This window comes from Hirundo rustica, chromosome 1 (assembly GCF_015227805.2).
Source record: "Hirundo rustica isolate bHirRus1 chromosome 1, bHirRus1.pri.v3, whole genome shotgun sequence".
NCBI lineage: Eukaryota > Metazoa > Chordata > Aves > Passeriformes > Hirundinidae > Hirundo > Hirundo rustica.
The window spans coordinates 102,964,821-102,987,801 of NC_053450.1; the positions used below are offsets into that span (position 1 = coordinate 102,964,821).

Consider the following 22,981-nt stretch of genomic DNA (forward strand, 5'->3'; position numbering starts at 1 on the left):
TCATTTTTGTTTGTTTTTCAGGGAAAAAATCTCACCAGTGTAAAATTTCCTGAATTTAACCTCTACCTTGAAGAGGTGGCAAGCTTCTGCTGCTAACTAATGTTTTCTCCTGATTCCACCTTGTGTTATCCAGCAGGATGTTAAGTCATTACTTACTGATTACAGTGATTGCAGGGATAAGCCACTCAATCATCTCTTTCTGGAACTTGCAAAGGGATACAGGAGGATTGACATTTAATATCCCTTATGCCATTAACCACTGCAGGGAGGGGAGAGAGGGGGAAAAATGAGGAAAATCTCAGCAGAGTTAATGAAGCAATACTGTATTGCACTTGCAGATCACTGGGTTTAGAGTGGGCTGAGTGTAGAGCTGGCTCACTGAGGAACAGCACTAGAAAATAGTATCAGGCAGAATGAGTTATTACAGTATTACAGTATCAAGTTATAAGTCATAACTTGACGACTGAAATTGTATTAGTAAGCATAAAGGACCACGGGTGCATTACTCCAAAAGAGCATATATTTAATCAGCTACTCACATCAGATTACAATACACTAAGAACATGCAGTCCCCATTTAATTACAACCTCCAATACTTTCACTTCCAGTACTTCCAAGCATCAGGGTAGCCTATTCTCCCCTAGGAAAAGTACCTTCTTTTATCTTTATACAACCTGGCCACAAATATTAGAACAGAAGAGATAAAAAAAATCTTACAATCTTGCAAGGTCTTTGCCCTTATTTTTCTGGGCTACCAGATGTGGCCACTCTACCCTTAACTTCCATGCTGCTCTATACCACTTGTAGATAGGAATCACTTGCAGTATTTGTCTTGTTGAAAAAGAAATTTGTCAGAAAAACATGTACATTGACATTATCATCTCCAGCATCTAAAACTACAGGATGTTGTTTCCTCCTTGACCTGAAAATGAGAAGTGAAGAGGGCCCCTCCATCTCCTTTGATTTCAGGGGTAGAGGATGGCACCTCCTCATCACTTTGTATAATCAGTTCTCATTTAATCAATTCAGGGCTCAATTTAAAAGTCACTAAAATAGTACACGCAATGTTTCTTGATACCTAACAACCTCTTTTATACCCTGACCTCTCAACAGGACCCTGAGCACACCAGTCCAACAAGGGGGCCAAGAACCGGTATTGTGATTAACATGTATTTTATAGTGAGGCTTGAAAGCAAGCAGCAGGACAAGAAACCAACTGAAAGTTTAAACAGGAAATGTGATTCTTATGGGGTTGCAGACTGCTGAATACTTCCTTCAATCAACCCTGAAAGTACTAGGAAAAAGGAAAAAAAAAAAAAAAAAAAAAAAAGAGAGACCTAGATTAAACGGGCTCTTCTTCTGAAAGAATCAAAGTGGACACATGAACTTCCTCTCATTTATTCATCTATCAAGCTTGGTTTTAAGTTACATCATCATTAAGATAATAATTCCTGCCTTCTATCACTTTAAAGTATGTTTTCAATAACTATCTGATTCTGATAAAGGTAGTCAAGTCCACAACCTACATACGTTTATAATTAGCTTTTTTAAGACAGAGTAATAGGTTAATAAGAAATATCAGATTACAATGAACAAGCTCATAGGTCAAAAACTAGACAAAACATATCAAACTGAAAATAAGTGCTTGCCTGTCAGACACTGAAGGAGTTCCTATACAATAACTGCATTGTTTTCATGCAACATTAAAAACATCGATTTTGAACCAAGATGTCCAAAAGAGGAAAGCATTCAAATCACCAAAAAAATTCACAAGCCAAACAGTAAATAAATCAGGTCTGAATACAGTATCACAATTACCTAATGTTCTCCAAGCAATGCTGTGAAGAGCAATGCTGTCTTGTCCTGTACAACTATCAGTTCAGTCCTTACAGAATTTCCCTCTACTTTTCTGAAATTAAGGCAAAAAATTAATTCTATCTATGGTACAGATTAAGTGAAAAAAACTAACGGCATTGAGCTGAGGGCTGTGTTAAGTTAGTATGGGTTTTTTTTAAACAGTGCTTCTAAGGGAGCTCCCTAACAATAAATCCAACTCATCTACAAAACAGAATGCAGAGTCAAAGCAGCCAGCCTGGTAGAGCATTAAAGCCACTGCCTAACTGTAAGCATGCAAATACCCATGTTATTAGGGCAAACAGAACTAGTCCCATGGCTAAAGCAAGGCATTTGCTTAAGTTCACCAGACTGGAGTTCATGACTTTACTGCAATATTCGGGAAGACTGGCAACTCCTGGTGCCGGGGTGGCAGGAGGGCACTGCACCAGGGCAGGCAGCACAGCTGCACAGGCAGGACATGGCAGCTAGCAGTTTTCTGCTCCAGCACTGCAACACTCAGCCTGACATACGGACTCGGTGTGCTGCTGGTCTCAGACAGCTCGTCCGTCAGGCTGCGAGGCACAGAGACCGAAGAGCAGCAGGGAGGAGTAGTCAAGAATAAGCCTTCACACAGCCATTCATCAAAGTAAAGCAAGACAAGTCACTGGGCAGACTCCTCCAATATTTCCAGCATTCACCTGATGGTTTCTTTCAAACCTGGAATTACTTGAAATTACTGGAGTACTATATTATCCACCAGAGGTCTAGCAAGGCAGGTTTTGTGACCTACAACACCAGACAAAGGCTCTCCAATCAGAGCACAGAACTAATGTTAATGAGTTTACCAATGGATATCAACCGCAAGAAAAGTCATTCTTTGCACAACTTGCTAGAAACCTGTGTGTGCATGCAGCAACCTTCAGAACAACCTAAATCCATGCTCTGACATGGTAAAGAACAGGGTGCTTTGTTTCCAGAAAAGTGGCATAAAGTGTGCATATGAGAAGACGAGACCTGACAACACAGCCCCCGTGTTAGCAAGGTACAGGGCACTGGCCTCTACTCCAGTGTAACATGAGTGGCACAGCCATGATATAAATGTCATTTATTTGCTGTTATTACCTTGCTAAAGCAGATCAGCCTGAGGTTATCAAATTCCACCATACACAAAACTAAGCTTACTTTATGCGCTAGCACAAACTTTTCTACTCATATAGCTTTTTGTGAATTAACATCTCCATTAGCAGTTTTCGTCCCCCTGGATAGTAGCCTAGCAGTAAATAGAGCAGTCAAACAAAGGATGAAAAGGAACTACTTGCAAAGGAAGGAATGAACCCCAGTAAACTGCATGCAGTTGGAGATACACAAAATGAAAAACACAAAAGAAAAAAAAAACAAAAGCTTGCAAAAATGAATTCAAAACAAAGCAAGAATGGCTCCACTGGGAATTAAAGTGCACCAAAATTTTTTCTTATTGCATTTCCTTATAACATTGTAGTTATTACAAATTATGATTTCTTTTTTAAACTTTTTGATCACATGTATTTAAAAAAATGTTTTCATTTGCTCTAGTATGTGTTTGTCCTGGAGCAAATTTTAATGGCTTAGCTATAAATCCTGAAATTTAGGGGTTTGTATTGGAAATAAATGCTGCCAGGTCCGTATCTAACACATTGCAAGCATCTTTACAATACAGAGTTTTTACTCAGATGAGTGCAGCAGAAATCTTTGTGACATTAAGTAATGACAGGAACTCAGCAGAAGTGACTAATATGAAAACTGTGGCCCATGCCTGCTCAGTGCCTGAGACTACAGTGCAGCTGGTACCACACTAAGGGCACCCTTAATCTGAGCCTCAAAACTTCTACTGCATTGTTAAGGTTAACACATGAGCTCCCCTTCCAGGTCACCTTTCCCACTTTTTTTACCTTGCATCTAGATTTTTCACCAGACTCTTCAATACACACTCTGCACAACATATGATTTATAAGTTTTCTACACTCAACAGCCATATTAACATAGATCCTGCTCCTGGGTGTGTCACTTTCTTCTGGGAGCTGTTGAAATAATGGCATTTTCTTCATGACTGTATGCTCTGCATAAAAGCTATAACTAGCAGCTTTCCATCTGTTTATGATCCAAGTTCTGACTCTTTCAGAAGACAGCAGAGCTATTGAGAAAACACTAGTCTGTACATCACACCTCAGACAGGTATCAGTAGAACTTTACCCAGCAAACTTTGTTAATTCATGAGTTGTCCAGAAGGACAGAAGCACTGATATTAGACATAATTATGAGGTGACATTGGTATGACAGGCAGATGTTGCACTGCAATGACATCAGTCTTCTGAGAAGAATAGCAGGGATCATTCTCTCCTTTTGTTATTTTTAAGATTACCTTACCTTGTTTAACAGAGCATTCAAATGCAAATCACAACATTTAACATTACCATAGCCCTTTGCAAAAAAAAGAGGCACTGAATCGACAAAAGCTGCGTGTTTTGTAGGAGTGGTGTCTTATAGCAACTGATGATGTTCCTATAGTAATAGACATTCCAACATTAAACAACAAAAGATGCAAATGTGATGCAAGCTTCAGTTTTCATGCAAATTGTCCCTGTAACCAAAATTTATTATCATGACAATCACATCTTCAAAAGGCAAAACTTTTAAAACATTGCAAGAGTAAAACTTACACTTAAGTTCTTAAAAGTTTTAGTACTAGTATTTGTTTTGATACATGCTCCACAAAGTCTCTCGACTAAGAGGAAATTTTTCCTATCAAAGAAGGAACCAAATTTTTTATCCCTTTGAAGCCCAGCTCTGCATCTCTGGAAAGCAGTTGTGTCTCTGTTATGCACGAAGACAGATTAGAAACCCAAAACTTGGAGATCTTGGTGACTTCCTTAAATACAAAGAATAACAAGGCCAACACTTACCCAATGAAAACAAAGTTAACTGTCATTGTCTTAAGAAAAGGAAGCCATGGGCCCCAGGATGTGTACTACATTAGCATTTTCTTCCATTAGTAGGAGATAATTCCAGTGATGCAACTTTGTAGTAATTCATTAGACTAAGCCTTTCCAGCTCTTGGGAGTTTGATGACCCTGCCATGCAGTAATACTCGCCCTATGTGAACCACGTAGTTAAGAATTAATACTACCATTAAAGAAAGAAAATTACTTGACCACACGGTAGATCAGTGTCAGAATTAGACAAAAACATCTTGAAGCCCTCTTCATTTTAGCCCTCTAAATCTAAATGTTTACAAATAACATTCAAGCTAACCCAAAGAGTCAGAGATGAATGTTTGAGTACAAATCCCTGATACATCATAGAATGTGCACATGTGTTTGACACTGCATCTGTTTGAAAAGTTGGGCCAATGTGCAAAATCCTATTATCGATTAAAAAAAAATACAATGGGGACCTCCTTAGCTAATGTGAACCACTGTAATTCCATTGACAGCAATAGATCTGTGCTGACTTATGCCAGCTGAGGATCTAATTTCATATGCCTTAGAAAACTGATGCAACCTTTTCCATAGCAGCTCAAGAGTTTTTATACTCTCATGCAGATCAATTCCATCTAGTAGATCAGCAGGTGTTGAGTTTGCTTTGAATCTGAAGTCCGGTCACACAGAAGGATACTGGGACATGTGCCATCTAATTTTTACTGACCCATGGAGATTCCCCTCTAGTATGGCTGTAGGATTCATTTGTTTTCTGCTGTAGTCTAGTGGGACATAACCTGTTTCTTTGCAGAAAGCAAAAAAAAAAAAAAAAAAAAAAAAAAAAAAAAAAAAAAAAAAAAGAGCAGAAACCTTTATTCAGGATATCAAAGTGAGAACCTGACCTGGACTACAAGCCCAGGTAAGTGAACGTGATGAAAGCAAAAAGTGTGAACAGAAAATGTTTTGCCAGAAAATACACCAGGACCATGAAATATACAGAAAGGCATTTTCTGTTTTTAGACATTACTAGACTGATTTGTACAAAACCAACAGTTAATCTGCAAGTATACAAAATCTATAGGTCTAAACTTCGCCCACATCAATTCCAGGAATTTTCTTTCCTAATGCAACAGGAGCTTTGCATTAGTAGGAACCAATATGCTCAGCCCTCTTACACCAAACAATGAAAAGGTCTAAGGCTGCGATTAGCTCACACTCTTCTGAGAGGCAGGGAATATGTAAAATTGTCAACTGAGATATAATCTCTGGGGAGAGTTAAGCAAACTACTCCAGTTCTGCAAATCTACAAGCTGTACATTTACAACTTTGATATGAAACCACCAGGGGATACACACTTAGCTTGATGTTTTGTTCCAGGCATTAAGGAACTTGAGGCGGGACAGCCCTTTGTGAGAAGAAAGTTTATTTGTAAAAAGAAAGAAAAAAAAAAAACCTTTTGCCATTAATTTTGACAGACCTACTTCTGTCTCTATAGTAATAGCTAATTGCCTAACTAGTGTAAGAGGTTTCAATGACCAAATGCAAAGCACTTGCAGGCCCTGCCAGGCTAATCAAGACAATTTCCAAAACACCCAAACCAGGAACTTCCTATAATAAATAACTTAGCACATTTACATCTCAAATTAGAACATCTGGAAGAAAGAGACTGTGCCTGATGCCAAAACAGGCCTTATTGTATCCTACCACTTTCCACCACCACCACTCCTCCTCCATTCATTTTCTTTAGCCTCTGTAGAACAAACAATGATCCAGGTGCAAATGCTCAATTCACAAGGAATGCAGTGAACATAAAATTACTATAGGTTTGGCTGCTAGTAAATCCCTGCTGTTACTCACCATTGGAAGTTGTGCTGGAGGCAACAGCTTTCTCACTGACATCTGTTCGACTGGAGCATTTCACAATGGAATTCTCCACTTTTTTCTTCTCAGTTGTGGTAGAGCTATGGGACTGCGCCTCCATGATGACTTCTCATTACTTCAGCTCTCCTTGCACTAATACCTGAATGAAACAAGAGAGTCATAAACTCTAAAGACTGTTTGAAAGCCTATCCCAAATCTTCTCACCCCTCTCACCTGAAGAAGAGCCTGGAGCACAACTGAATTAGCAGTTCACAGTTCTGTAAGCTCATCAAATCATGTTTGCATGCATGAATTCCTGAGGAATTTAAAGAAATACTAACACCAAAACTAGGTATGCTTGCCTTTAAAGAGAATCAGCATGACAAACCACTATGCTGTTTGATGGGTAGGTCCATTTTTTTCAATTCTGTGGGGTTTTAATGGATCCAAGGGAAAAAAAGGTCGATATTTTTCTCTTATGCTCAGAGCACTTTGGAACAAGGCAAAAAAAAAATCAAGACAGACCCTCATGCTGACTTTGGAAGCCAAATATTTAAATTTCAACACTGATGGTGTTGGAACACACTGCGGCAGGAATTATCCTGTCTCTACACCTTGTTACTCATGTAAACATCTCTCACTTTCTTTGTTCAGAAATCTAACTCAAACAAAATTCTATCAGTGAAACACCCCAAAAACCACAGGGAAAGACAAATATTATTGCTGGTGGCAGATAATGAGATCACTTTCTTTTGCATGAAAACACTGGAAAGAGAACACTCTGTAGCGGTGTGTATCTGGTTATTTTGCCTTTCCTGGATGTTCTCAGCGTCATCTCCAGGGATATATTAATTTTATACACCACCAATCTCCCTATTCTCAGATATTTTACATTCCTGATGGAAACACAAGAAGCCCCAAAACTTCCAAAAGGGTATCGCTGCTTGTGCAGCAGTGCAGGCACACCAGGCCCCAAGATTGCAGGGATCTTAGGCTGTGAAGGACACAAACATTAAGTACTAGTCTGCGCCTTAACTTAATGCACACCCGTCTGTCTGAGTAAGCTTTACACAAATCATCAATATTCAGCGCACGTCATGCTTAGAACCAAACACCTTCGTACTTTTGTAGTTTGAACATGAATCTATGCAACAAGAATAAAAAATTAGTTTTCTGCTCTGAGCAACACTGCTTGATAGTCAAATGGGTCTAAAATGGAAGAGTCACACTCTTCTACGACACCATTTAAATGATTTTTTTTTAAAGGCTTCAAAAAGCCACAAGTATAATGAAGTGTAATTATATTAGTAACCTGTTTCCCAAATTCTGACAGTCAAAAAAAAAAAAAAAAAACAAAACAAAACACCCACACACACACACACCAAAAAAAAAAAAAAAAAAAAAAGTTTTAAAGCCAATTCAACACAAACACAGCTCTCTAGTAAACATGCCCCTTCCCATCTTCCTAGTAGGAGTTGTTTTTAATAGTACAATAAAACACTCCAAAGTCTCATTGTTATACAGTACGGGATCAAAGTAGAGCCCAGTCACTAAATGAATCATTATTTAGCTAGGCAGCACAGCCAAGGAACTGGGCTAGATATCAGAGACTCTCTGCCACTGACTTACTATCTAAGCTTTGGCAAGGTAGTTGTCTTCCCTTGAGTTTCTTGCTTGCTAAAAACAGGAATAACAAAGCTCTGCCTGCCACAGAAGAGTACTTCTAAGGCTACTCTCAAGATCCATCTGCGCAAGTGCTATATTATTGTGATCCGTGAAACAACTTCCTATCACAACGCTAAGGGGAATGTCAGGTGTCTTCAAACAGAGAGTAGGACAGGTCTAACAGTACCCAACTTGAAACAGCCCTGATTTTTCCCCAACAATGCAAAAATCTCCTTGAGAAGGTCATCTCACATGAGCTATCTAAACAGCTATCCTTCCAGATTTCCCACATGCCTTCTCCCTCTTTCCCTTTGCATACCTCATACAAGGGCATCCCCAGTTTAGTCAGTTAGCTCTAATATCTTGCTTTTCAGTCTCTTGCATAAGTAGAGAGGGGGGAGGCTGGCACCGCTGCCAAGCTGTTCACCCCACACTGAGAGGAACATGTTTGTTTTCTCTATACAGCCCTGGCCACATAAACACCAAAACATGCCTCCAGCCAGCTTCCAACCACTGCATGACTGAGTCCTTCAATGTAGCCTCCTATCCTCTGACTAACCACCTTTGAGTTATTTAACATTCTCTCAAATTAGTGATTTTCTATGAATCGCTGAAGGAATTAAAAAAGCTATGCATCTTCAGTTGTGGTTATTTTTCTTCCATTGCCTTCTGAGGGCCAAGACTGCTACTGAGGAGGCCTCTTCATTTAAATAGAAGACTATGACTTAGAAAACTTGGAAGATGAAGCTACAGAACTCAGCCCCCTTTTTGTTTGGTCCTTGGTTCTCAAGTGTGTTGATTTTGACTTCAAGTCATGAAAGGAAGCAACTGTACTCCCTATTCAACTAGAAAGGAAGAAGACATATACTCTGCGTCCACAAGGCCAGTGGAGTGGCATGGAACATTTGGGAAGAGGTCATGAAAATGATGACAGGTGTCTAAAGGTATCTGTGGTTCCACAGCCTCCTGCCATACAGATGTCTATGCAAGCTTGTGCAAGACACCTTCACTTATCCCCACCTCCTCATTTACCTCCACCTCCTTCCCCTCTCCATCATGACAGGACCTCCACTACAAACTGATCCTACTACTTCTCAGAAAAGGAAGCTAATGCAGGTACTTTAGGGAGCTATGATGGCCTTAATCTCATAAAAAGCATTTTTGGGTCATCTGCAATTCAAGAGCAACATGTGGCTGGCCAGACTGACATCATCCATTCTCTTGGCTACTATATTTCTTTCCCAAACAGCCTGCCAACTAGATTATTCTGGTGCTTGGGGGTCATCTTCTTTACTGGAAGAAAGAATAGCAGACATAATTCCATATTCATCACTCTCTATCACTTCTCTGTTTTATGCTAGCTGGTGTGGACCACAGTACAGAACAGACAACTAAAACAGCACTTAAATTTCTGGACAGAAGATTGCAGAACTGGCCAAGACCTAATATAAACATCTGCTCTTGGTACCTGTTCTGGTTGACGTCCATTTAGTTTACATTCAGAATGCTGAATTTTATTCATGTCAGCAGGAAAGAGGGAACACCACTAAAGCAAACTTTCTTACTCAGCTCTACAGCCTGCACCACAAGCCAATGGCCCTGGTGCAGCAGGCCTTTCTTCCTGTGCCTTCCTTCCTCTGCTCCCAACCCACACACATGTAGCATGGACACCTGCAAGAATTCCTGCAGATCCATCAAACCCCCAGTAGTGCGTCAACGGTGGAACACATGGTTGGGACGGCACAGGCGGCCAGAAGAGACGGCAGGACTAATAATTAGGGGGATGTGGTTTGCTACATTTTGCCAAGCATGCCCCTCAGGGAAGCAGTCATCACGAGATCAATATGGTGCCCCAAAAATCTTTTTTTTTTTTCCTGAAGACTACCTTAAGACTAAGTTGAAAACACAAGCCAGAAACATATCTTCTAGAATCATTCTCCTTAAATTTGGCTGATTTTTATTTTCTCTCAGAAACTGTACTGAAATATGGGAGCTGCAGTTCACAAAAAAAAAAAAAAGTCCAAGGTTATGTAAAGATTTCTTTCCACTGGCGGTTAACCCCTATCAAAAAGCATTCTAAAAATCAGCCAGCCTGACATTGTCTCCACATTAAAATACAAAGTGGCTCATATTAGGGTGTACATGTCTCTCTCCAGCATGTGGTTCAGTGAGTTTCCTGTTCCCGCATCCAGGCCTGTGACAACCTGTTATCTATACCCAGAAAGAAGTCCCACTTTCAAAAAATCTGAAAGCTAGTTTCATCGGCTATCCAGCATCTCCATGTGCATGAGAATGGCAAGAAAATGCTATAACAGTATACGGGCAAAAGCCTGAACTTTCGTAGGTAAATAGAGGGATAAACATTCCTTCCTGAAAGCACACATTCATGGCTTTTTCCCATTCAACCATGCCTGAACCTTTTGTAATATCCTTGAAGCCTGAACCCAATGCACAATTAATTCCAGATCCCCATTTTAAACCTAATCCCCCTGAAAACAGTAACCTGCCTAGAGGTGTGTCTCTTCTTTTTAAAATATACATGTAAACCTTCCACAATTGTGTACTATACTGGAGGAAATTTAGGAACAAGCTACTGGAACAAGGAGTTAAATGAGGAAAACTGTCTTAGGAGTGTCAACAAATCACAGTATGTTGGAAACTTATTTTGAACAAAAAAATTCTTTCAAGTAATTTAATATTACGTAATTTCCAGTCCTTATGTATGTTGGTTATAAAGCTGTGCCTTGCAGTACTAAAAATGATCATATTAATATACTGGAGAGGAAAAATCCCACACCTTTTTAGTCATTTATTCATAGTTCAAACTAACCAAAACCAGTGGACCAGCCCTGTGCTTGAAGAACAAGAAACTTTATCCTTTCTGAACATACATTTCAATTTTCCCAGAAATCTTCACTCTGTATCACTTCTCCTCTCTGAACTACTTTTTAAATAATTTTATTTATATTGCATACTTTAGTTTTAAAGACCAGACCATGCAATTCTTATTGCTAGGAACAGACTCACTGACTACAAGACTGCTTGCTTTGGTCAAACTGCTGAAATGTAAGTATTTAAAATTCTCAATCTGCATTTTAAGACTGGTTTGTATTTTCTTGTGAACTTAAACCTTTTGTCTTTCTCTGGTTTATTTTTATTTCTGAGGTGCATCTTTTAATATGCTGAATTAAAAAAAATAAAAAAGAAACAAGTAAAACCTTTCCCTGTTTTACTTGATGCTGCTGTAGTTGTATGCAATTCATTAACAAGTGGTTTGCATCCACTGAGAAGAGCTGTCTGAAATAGCAGTGTCACAGCATTCATCATCATTACATCAGCAGTAGGGAAGTTCATACTGATTGCTATCAGCAACTAGAGTACCCCAATCAGCGTGCAAGCAAACACAGCATATTTAATTTTTCAGAAATGACTCTGGGTAGTTAGGGTGTTCATAGGTACTACTTTGATCCACACTACTGGAAGCAGTCTTTGGGGATACAATACATCTCGAACAGCACAACATTATGAAACTGAAAAACACAAGGGGAGGCATGAAGAACAATCAGGAAATTACAGTCTCTCTCAACCATAAAGGACCCTTTATCCATTTTATCAACATGGGTTACACTGTTCCTTGGGATTATTTAAGGATAAAAAAAATGCATTTGTTCAGCTACATTCAAATGTAAAATTTATATGAGACAATCTTAAGCTATTATACGGGAGCTATTTCACACTGATTTACACGGGCTTTATTCAGGTACATTTAACTTCCAAAACCCACCTAGATTTCAGCATTGCTTTCTATCAAATCTTCTGGCAAAGCTGCACTGACAAAGTTACCCCTGACAGAACCTGATGAAAAATGTTCAAGCACTCAGACATTTTAAGAAGTATCTCCCAAATGTAACATTAACCTCTTGGTATATCTCACCATTTTTGTAACAGCTATAGGAACTAACCTGTATGATTTTAGAATAGTTTTATCCTTTCCCAATTCCTTGTAAGCTAAACCAGAATTCTGCAAACCTCATTAACTACTTCAACTTTATCTGGGTTCTTTCCTGTTGAGACAACTACTCACAGTAAGACTAAGACAAATATAAACAGCACAAAGAGTCTTGTATCCACTTTATATAAAAGCACAACAAACAATAAGGGGGAGGGGGGCAAGGTGCCTTGTATTTCACAATACCTATCTCCATTTCAGTTACATGCATGATCTATAAATGTTGCTATCTGCATATGTCTAAACCTGTCTGGAGGAGAGGAGAGGAGAGGAGAGGAGAGGAGAGGAGAGGAGAGGAGAGGAGAGGAGAGGAGAGGAGAGGAGAGGGAGATGGAGAGGAGAGGAGAGAGATGGAGAGGAAGAGCGAGAGGAGAGGAGAGGAAGAGGAGAGGAGAGGAGATTGGGATGAGAAGAGAAGAGGAAGTAGAAGAGAGGAGAGGAAGAAGAAGAATAAAGAGAGAAGAGAATGAGATGAGAAGAAGGAGTGAACTCGGAGAAGGGAAGAGAAGGAGAAGAGAGAGAAGAGAACGAAAGAGAAGATGAAGAGAAGAGAAGAGAAGAGAAGAGAAGCGAAGAGAGGGTAAGAAGGGAGAAAGAGAAGAGACGAAACGAGAGAGAAAGAATGAGAAGAGAAGAGAAGAGAAGAGAAGAGAAGAGAAGAGAAGAGAAGAGAAGAGAAGAGAGCTTCACAGAATCAGATAGGTGGATTCATAGCTTGAAATTGAAAAATACCTGGAGTTAAGAGACACAACATGTATTAATACAATCTTTCTGAATTCATTACTATCTGCTGTCTTTTCCTGGTTACTTTCCTTTGATTTCTTTCCCCCCATAAAGAATGAAAAACAACTAGAACTAAAAGGCTGGTTAATGACGATCTGATCTGTTCCTGATAGGTTAAATAGCTTGTGGCAACAATAATGGAGGATCACAAACACAAAGGCAATCAGCTAGGCAAACCACCAGTACTATTAGCATCCTCATGATTAAGATCCTAAGTGAGAAAATACTCTTTGGTATACACTGAACTACTGACTGATTGTAATAGTTGCTCGACTCCAGGGAAATTATATATTTGCTTACATATTTCTGCTACAGATAAACTCAGCTATCTAAAAGTTCTGAAAATATTTTAAGCATATACATACAATCGTATCAATAAGCGGCACTTTCTACTGAGGCAGCACCTCAGTTGCTTTAAATACACTTCAACCACACAGTCTTACAAGCAGATTATATCTAGTTTTGTTTTTGGATTTAAAAAGCTGATAAGTATAATCCCAATTAAATGTTTTTACTATTACTTCAACAGATTAAACGCTGTATCTAAATCAAACAGATTTCTGCCAGGAAAGAAATTATTCATGTTCATACTCAGTAAACAGAACTTAATGGATAACAACACTGAAGGACTGAAGTCGAACTGTTCATCTCTAACTAGTCTACCCCTCACAGAAGCTGCTGTTTGGAAACATACAACACAAAGCTGAGGGAGACAGAGTCCAGACTTAGTGGTTTTACAATTCAGATATGATATATCCTCTGGGGTGAAATTTTCAAATCAATTCACTGTCTGAGCCTTTACAATAAGGAACTGAACTTTAAAATTAAGAAAAGCAAACAATCAAACAACCCCACAATGAAAACAAATCAGGTCATTAACTCTGCATGTAAGCATTTGTTATTTTAATCACAGGGTCTTGGGTTTCCTTGCTCCTCTTTTGACTCTCTTACAAACTATCTAAATACAAGAGAAAGAATAAAGTTTATTTCTTAAAAAATACGAAGTGTTACCTATCTTTCAAGTCTCCAAACATTTTAATATATTTGGGAAGGGGGGGTGTGTCTAAAACTAGTAATGCACTTACCCTGGAGAAATCAAAACTCCTTCCAATTAAACTGCCTAATATTGCCCAGAAACTCAGAATAATCTCTGTTACTGCTTGTTTTGCAATCCTGCTTGTTCTTGTGCTTCGAATTCTGCAGCAGGAAAAACTAAGAATTACGTCAAAGATTAGCTGTAAAAGAATTAGCACAGGAGGGTAGGAAAAAAAAAATCTCCTGTGGACTGTACTGTTAGTTGCAATAGGTTACAATGAGGGGAGACACTTCAAACTTCCCGACCAAGTCTACACTGTTTTTGACCCTGTCTTTCTTCAGGAATTCAGCAGCAGCAAGTCCAAAATAAACTTAAGTAACAGTGCAGTGACTTCCTTTGGCAACACATTTGTTTTATGAAACCTGGATTTTGGTTCATTCATAGGCTCAAAATATGAAAGGCCAGGAATATCTTAGGGAACGGCGAGGGGGACAACAGCAAGAGTACCTGTGTGGATAATATACCCTATGACTTCCTCTGCTGATACTGATCCTAGCATACTTATGGTGACAATACATGTAGGCTGTTTTTTTCTTCGCCTTCTTAGCTTGGTAAAGCAAATCAAAAACATCTGTAATGCATGTGCTTTGCACCACTTACTTAGTCAAGTAAGAAGTCACTACAACTTCAACAGAAAAGTGCAGAAATACTCTCATTTCAAGCACTGGAACCCAACATTCCAGTGAAATGACCACTTTCTTCACACTTTATCTCATCAATCCCACTAGATGAAAGATTCCTTCGAAACAAAACTAGATCTATATATCAATGTCAATCTATACAGGAACTGAGCTCAAGGAAGAATGTATTTAATGTACATCTATTGCAAAGATGTGCCTTCTGTTCCCAACTTATGATATGCAAATGAAAGAAGACTGTAGTCCATATTTTACAATTAGCATTTTAAAACAAGATCAAAGGAATCAAGTAGAATGTTTTTGAAAGTGCCATGTTTTGATCACAGTCCCATTCCCGAAAGCCTGTTTATCTCCTCAGCATACTCTCAGGTTAAGGGATGCCTTCATCCAGAATTTCATGTTCTAACCCATCACAGATGTTTTAACACGCGAAAGAGCTAGGAAATCTCCACATACCCAGGAAGAACTTAAAGTGTGAAAGGTAGTTTATAAAACTTTATCTTCAGCTTTTACCATTTACTTTAGGTTTTACACCTGTCTCATAATAGCAGGAAAACTATCATGATTCCTTCATGCTTTTGTAACCTGACAAAACACAACAGTACAAATCTGAACTGCTGCATTACAAATGCACAATCCGCTTCACAATCCACTATCCTTGTTAAAATAGCGTAGCCACAGAATTATACAGCTGTATTATTCTCCTAGAAAAAACATCCACAGTGAATTAAGAGCCAAGCGAAACCCCACCAAACTATGTCCTGATATTTAAGAATAGGTAGTGCTAGGATTTCCTTTTAATATACACGGTTCAAAACACCATACTGAACTGACACTAACTTGATCTGTGTTTCTGACTCCTCACTTTCAAGTATTCATACATCTTATCTAATGAAGGCTTCATTCTCTGGGCAGCTGGATGATGTATTCTTTACACGCAGTTGATTTTCTTGACATTAACAGATTTGTATCCAAAGAAAACAGAGTCTCATACAAAACAGCAAACCATTCTGGGGGAAGTTCAGCTCTAAATCACCAAAAGGTCTGTTGGGTACTTTACCCTGAACTACGTATCAGATACCTAAAAAATACAGCAACATTTTGAGCATCAATAAAAATAAAGAAAGAATAAATTTTTTAAAAAGCCTAATCGTCTTGATAATCAGTGTCAAAAATAACTTGTCATTTGTGTGGCAACTTCAGCTAAGAAAATTACTCAATCAGATCTCCTTGTAGCGGATTCTGATATTATCAGTTCTGACACCCAGCAACTATTTCAAGACAAACATATTCTATCCCAATTACTTTGTCCCTTGTAATCTAAATAACCTTGCAGGGTTTTTAACATCAGTGTATTGTCTTGTTTCTTATTTTGTTCTTAAAGAGAGAGAAACCAACTCTTCAGGTCAGCAGCCGATTTAATACATTTTCAAGGTAAGGCAGGTACAATTTACATGTAGAGAATATACCACAACAAAACCACAGTATGATGCCAGCACAATCTTTAAGAAAGTTCTCCCCAAATCTCTGCAGAAAGCAGCCTCAAAAGAAAGCAGGGATTAGAAGCGAGCTGGAAGGTAGGGAGGGGACTTACCTCAAAACCAGCCAAGCGGAAATCAGAGCAGTAATTCTACCAGTCGGCACAGCACACTTTTAGAGCTATAATGGTGTGAAGAAGTGCTGGGCAGCATTGCCTGAAGGCAGCACTAATACACTGCTGACTAATGACCGGGCCATGCGGACAATGAATTTGGGGGTTGAAAACTTAACAGAAACCATGCAATACCTTGACAAATGGGCTTTCAAAATTTCATTCACTGAATAACCTTTAAGCACAAAATTGGCTCAAGTTCTCTCGGGAATAATATGACACATGTTGTTGGACAATAAGTATTTTCCTTTTTGATTAAAACTATTATGCCAAATACATAAACATGATTACAGTGAATAAAATGTAAGAGTTAACTATTTAGCACCGAGAAAGGACCAGACTCAGAATGTGAGGGGCAATGCCATACGTTCAGAAGGGTCAACAAATCCCAGGGTTAACCACCTGATTCACTGAAATTCATTCTTGGCAGAATATATTTTTCCTTCTTTGGGACTTAAAGGAGAACAAGAACTTCAAAGCTATGTTTAATGAGCTGCTACAAACACAATTGGTTAAAAGAGGCTCAGAAATTATGTACTAAAAGCCGCATTGTACTTAGAATTACAACTGAAAAAGTCTCATTTTAAAGAGCCCGGTCAAAGTCAAGCCCCGTAAAACAAATCAAGCCTCGTATAAACTTTGCCACCTTGTGTACTGACAAACACATTAAAACAACAGAATCCCTCTTTAAAGGAGCTCCTTTTTATTCAGTGCAACTCAACTTCTAATTTGAAAATAGCAGTTTTGGCTCTTTTTACAGACAGAATGAAATACCTAAAGTGTCCCTAAATTAACAAGCACCACTTGCCACAGACAGCATCGCCCTTAGCAGCTCCTAAAAACTTCAGAAAGGGATCTTAAAACAGGAAGCTTAGTGAGCTCATAAAACTGTTGTTGGAGCCAGGAACACATAGCATATTTAATCTGCAAACTGTGAGAGTCTACAATGATTTCAGCAAGATCTGAGGCATGCCCTCAAGGTTTGCTGGGATCTGGGATTAGGGAGTTGATAAGAACCCTCTACTGCCCATGGACATGTTTTTCTTCTGCAGTTAAACACAAATGCATATAGACGTTTGACTGCTGCTTGGCGTTACTGCTGAAGTTATATAAAAGCTTTGCAGCTCCTTTTGCTGTCAATATATCAAAGTTTAAAAAAAAATCATCAAAGTGTGAAATTTCATTTAAAGTCTGCCAGTCTACAGCTCTATTTCACAGACCTATCAAATAAAAGTAAAGATGAAAAATGCACTGGAAGAACTTGAAAAGTTTGCAGCAGCACCCATGCCCTATTTTTGTTTATTCTGTCTCATTTTATTTGATTTTAAAGTATAACAAATCAATTCCCTTATAAAAATGACAGTCTAAAGGGAGGATGTCTATAAAACCTGTGGTTAAAAGACAACTTGAAATCATTATTACAGCTGAACCTTTTGCTGAATAAAAAGCCCCCTCTGTAGCCATTTTAGCATTTTAATTGCCTATCTGCAAGTTGGCAGAAAATATCTTGAATCTTCCAAAACAACCAGAATTACTATGGAATATGAGTGCCAGAAAAACTAAAGCTTTCTTCAAAGTATTCTTTAGCTAGGGATTTACAATAATTGAATAAAGAAGAAAAGCCTGACTTTTAAGGTAATCTACTATAGTCTAAAAGCATTAACATTCCATTACTAAGGTTTTCCTGAGGATTTCATGACTCGTTGATTCACTTTTCCTCAAGCCTGCTTCTTCTTTGTACATTTCTGTCTCCATATACTTGAACACATGCAACACTGATCATTAAAATGCCTCCTTCCATAACTCCAAATAAACCCTCTTTTAATAGCTCTCAAATTCCTTATTTATCAGGCAAAGATGACTGAGTTTTCACTAACACTCTGCAACATAAAAATATGTCATTCCTTCCTCTAATATGCAGAATAAAATCCAAATACACTACAGGAGTGCAGGTAATTGAATAGCTTTCCCCAAAACGAAGCAGGAAGTGTAACTGAAACTTTCATCGGTCAATATCAGTGCATGCATTTATCTTGTAAAAAATTCAAGTAATCTGCAAAATGAGCAAATCATGATGTCTCCAAACCTGAGTATTTTGGTTTTTCCAACACTATTCAAAAAAAAAAAAATATTTATAACCATTGATACTTTAGTTTCTTAGCCACTGTTTTCGTGCTTGAAAATTAACTACCTTTCACATCTGATGATTACGTATAGCAGTAAAACACTTTCTTGGCCACTGCACACCTTCTCAAGCCAAAAATATTACTCCACTTATGCAGGAAAATGCAGGTGATGGCTTTGTTTTGCAGTACTTCTGCAGGAAAGCTTCGGAAAACAGTATGCCCTGCTGAACACCGTATACCATTATCAGAATGCAAGAGTGCATTCATTTGGGCACCTTAAGCCATAGCTTTGCTTCCACTGCTGCTTAAAAGAATACACATACATTGAAAGAGTCGTTTTCTTACTCATTCTGCCTACTCACTCAAAATCACATAATCCTGCTTTTAAAGAAATAATCCCCTGTCCTTAAAATAGCCTTCTCTCATAGTCACTATTATTTATGCTTTAGAATTGGGCTATACACAAAACTGAAAGTATTTACATACCAGCTAGTTATACCCAAACCTTCATTATATAAACAAACTCTCAAGAGGCTGCCTACAGTTTACAATGCTAAACTCATTCACCATTACTTTTAATATATATTTTCACAACTGAAATACAGTGGCATGAACGTGGCAATTTTTACATTTTAAGGTTACTTTTAAAACACTGCATTTGTCTTCCTTCAAAATAATCATGACATATATAATTAAGAAACTGCCAGATCATTATTAATTTTTAATAAAGGACCTAAATGAAATAATTATAGGAATCAATCAGTGAGGCACCTTTCCAAATTACAATGCAATTGCACAAATATTCAAACTACTTAAGGCCAGTTCTGGCACATTTCTATCCATAATTCAGCTGAACACCACACAAAAAACAATTTTGGAACACAGAGAAACATAGCGATTTCTCACTCTCTAGTGACTTAAACGATTTCAAAACTGATACCTACAGCACAGAGAGACGGAGAGGGAGCCGTGCCCTCTCAAAAATGTTTGTTGGTTTAATCAGCCACGTATCTCAAGGACTCTGGAAGATTTCTCTTCCAAGTTTTTCTGTAGCACACACACAAAAGAAACGAAGTCTGCACACTGAACCTTAAAAAATCATCATGTTTATTGAGCCTTGGAAATGAAGCAGGAAGTAGCAGGGGCGAGATGAAGAGAAGCGTTTTGCAGTGGGCTGCTACTTAATGCTCCTTTAGTGAAGTAGCCTCTAAAACGTGACACCGTGCATCAAACGGACAGCTATCCGTACCTCTTGACTAAAAGGCTCTTTGAGATCTGTACAGTCCATCATTTCAAACTGAAGTGGCAGCTGGAAAATGTGGAACAGCTGGCAAGGAACTGGGAGAAAATGTTTTACATAAATATATCTACATACAAACTGGCAGAAGGTCACAGACACCGTACCCGCAAGACCGGATAAAAACTACGTACCAGAGGGTTAAAAACAAAACTGGGGAGATGGGGAGCGGGGGGCGTGTGTTTCCTTTTACCTTGTCTCTCCACGTGGTGCACGGGTTGGGGAACGGGCGCTAGCAGCTGCGAGTCTGCGGGCCCGTCCGAAGGCGCGGGAATTGTGCCAACAGCCCACCGATTTCATGGGACAGTCGGAACCGCGGCGAACACGCACTGCTCCCACCTTCCAAAGTTGGGCGGTGCGCGGCCGAGCCGCAGTGCCGGCCCCGGGAGGCTCCGAAGAGCTCCCGTGGGGGCAGCCGCTCCACTCGTCCCGTCCGGCCTCGGCCGGGCCCGTCCCGCCGCCCCGCTCCCCCACCTGACCCCGTGCCAACGACGGCGCGGAGCGGGCCGAGAGCCGCTCTGCTCAGACAGGCGCCGGCACCTTCGCGCCCCCCTCCCGACCGGGATCCGACCGTCCCCTTCCTCGCAGGGAGCAGCCGGCAGGGAACGAACGGCCCCCCAGGAGCCCCTCCGCTCCGCTAGATGTGACAGCGGATTCTCCCCCGTTCCTCTCGCCTTTCCCCCTGCGAAGTTTGTGCCGGCCTCCCACCGCACAGGCGTGAAAACGCCCGGGAGTCGCTTAAGGAGTGGAGGAGAGGAGAAAGAAAGGGGTGGAAATAAAACAGCAGCTGTCGACCGCACATCGGCAGCTCTGCCGCGGGACGTGCCCGGCCGAGTCCGGCCCGGAGCGAGGACTGCTCCCGCCTCGCCCCGGACCCCGCGCCCTCGGCTCCCGCGCTCCCTGACAGCCATTTTGGGGGTTAGACACCTCGGTTCCCCCTGCCCCCCTCCTGCAAGTTAGGGAAGCGGGAAGGGGGCCGGGAGCGGGGCCGGAGCCCTGGGAGACGACAAGAAAGTGGCCCGGACTAGGGCCGGGTAAACAAAGAACTTCTCGCCCAAGTGGGTACGTACCTGCCGCCGCTGCCGCCGAGCCCACGCGCTGCCCATGGGCGAGGGCCGGGGCGGCCGGCTCGTCCCCGCGCCGCTCCCCCGCCGCCGCGGCTAGCGGGGCCGGCCCCCGCCGCGACCGGCGGGCATCCCGCGGGGCAGGGGACGGGACGGGACACAGGCGGGACGGGGACGGCAGAGGACGGCCGGCGGGTGCCGGTGGTGGTTTTTTTTTATCCCTGCCCGCCTCCCGCGGGGAGCAGCCCGCGCCTCTGCCTCCGTACTGGGGGTGTGTGTGCGCGGGTCCGACATCAGTTTCAGTGATCTTGTAATCTGATCCCTTCTGACTCACTCGCACTGACTGACATTTCTGATTTGGTTCAACAAAAAGAGCGGGGGTGGGGGGGGGGAGGAGAAAAAGAAGAAAAAAGAAGAGAGAGAGAGAAAGAAAAAAAAGTATCCCCAAATCCACCGCCTGGTATCAAACAGTTTTGGTAGGGGAGACCCCTCCGTCCCCGTCCCGTGCTGCCCGTCCCTTCCAGCCCTTCCACCCCCGCCACCGCCCCGCATTGTTTTGGCTCGGCGCAGCCACCGAAGGAGGGGAACAAACACATCGCGCCGAGGTACTCACGTGTCGGAAAAGTTGTCCCTCTAGCTTTTCTCCGTCTCGCGCGCTCCTCTCCGCCGCCTCCTTCAAGTTTTACAGATGTTGCTGGGCTGCTCGTCGTCGCCGCCCCCTCCTCCCAGCGCTGCCCTCTGGATCAGATCAGGGGAAAGGCTCTTTAGGGATAACTCCCGATTCAAACACCCTCCACTAAACTTTCCCCCTTCCCTCCCCTTCCTCTGAGCGGCGGAGAGGGCTCCGCTCTTTTTTCCCCCCTTCCCTCCGCCCGTTCGGGACGCGGCTGGCTGCTGCCCGGGGCGCGGGTGTCCCGGGCTCGGCGGGGAGCGGGGCCGCTTGGCTGGGGGAGCGGCTGAGGGCTGCGCCCCGGGGTGTGGGTCGGGCCGCGGCCTGCCGGGCTGCGACGCGCGCGCTCGGCATGACACCCCCGCTCCCCCCTTCCTCCTCCTCCCCCGCCATCCCCCCGGCCCGGCCCACCCCGGCGGCGGCCCAAGGGCGGCGACACCCCGCCCACAGCCAAGAGGCAGCGCGGGGCGACGGCGGGGCCCCCCCCCGGAGCGGCCCCTCTGTCTTGGATCGCGCTTCCTCCCTCTCTCTCCTCTCCAGCTCCATCCTTAAGCTCAGCTTGCATCTGCAGCCCCGTTTCCCGCGCACGGATACCTTGGACACCCCTTTCTCTCGCCCGCCAAAACTTCAGGGCTTCTGGGGGGAAAACGTGCCCTCCGGGTGGTTTTTCTCTGTAGGCTGCGGCTTCTGGGCTCGCGTTTGCTCTGGCGCCGCAGGCTAATTTGACTGAAGGACTTCAAGGAAAGTTTCACCTAAGCCATGTGACACCGAAAAAATAGCTCTTTTGGGGAAAAAATGAAAATGCTTGGGCGAGGGGAACAGTGGTGGTGATGCCTGCGCCTGCTCCTTTCCCAGCCCACCTGCCAGCCTCCCCAGCACCCTGCCAGGCTCCTCTGGCCTTCACCCTACAAAACAGGGCTCTCCGCTGCCTCCCCCTTTGGCCCTCATCTTCGTTCTTCCCCGGGCTCCTTCCCACAGCAGCATGCTGCGGTTCAGAAACAGCAGGAAGTAGGATGCCATTTGTTCCAGTATCTCCATCCTTCGGGAAATGATGTGTCCTGACAAGACACCTTGCCTTTTTGTAGTTCTGCAGATTGCTCCCCTGATACAAAAGAGTCTGAGAAACCATAAATTAACATTACCACAACCATTTTCCATCAAGTCAGGAGGTGGGACTGACTCTCAGGAAAAGTATGTGTGTGTGTGTGTGTATATATATATATATATATATATATAAAAAAATTTTTTTTAAAGTTGTTGCCATCACAGTGTCAGATACTTCATATGCACCTTTGTTCATAACCTGTCTCACAATGCAGCCAAGTAAGTACT

At 41.7% G+C, this 22,981-nt stretch overlaps 1 protein-coding gene across 2 annotated transcripts in view; it reads right to left on the reverse strand.

Moving 5' to 3' along the window:
* Positions 1 to 22,359, reverse strand: part of GLI3 (GLI family zinc finger 3) — a 206,271-nt gene extending 183,912 nt beyond the window's left edge. For both annotated transcript variants that reach the window (XM_040082894.2, XM_040082889.1), the window contains exons 1-3: positions 22,244 to 22,359; positions 21,593 to 21,717; positions 6,648 to 6,810 (exon numbers count right to left, since the gene is read on the reverse strand). In XM_040082894.2, the coding sequence (XP_039938828.1) occupies positions 6,648 to 6,771 (124 nt within the window). In that variant the 5' untranslated portion in view covers positions 6,772 to 6,810; positions 21,593 to 21,717; positions 22,244 to 22,359. The remainder of the gene's footprint in view (positions 1 to 6,647; positions 6,811 to 21,592; positions 21,718 to 22,243) is intronic.
* Positions 22,360 to 22,981: the final 622 nt, after the last annotated feature.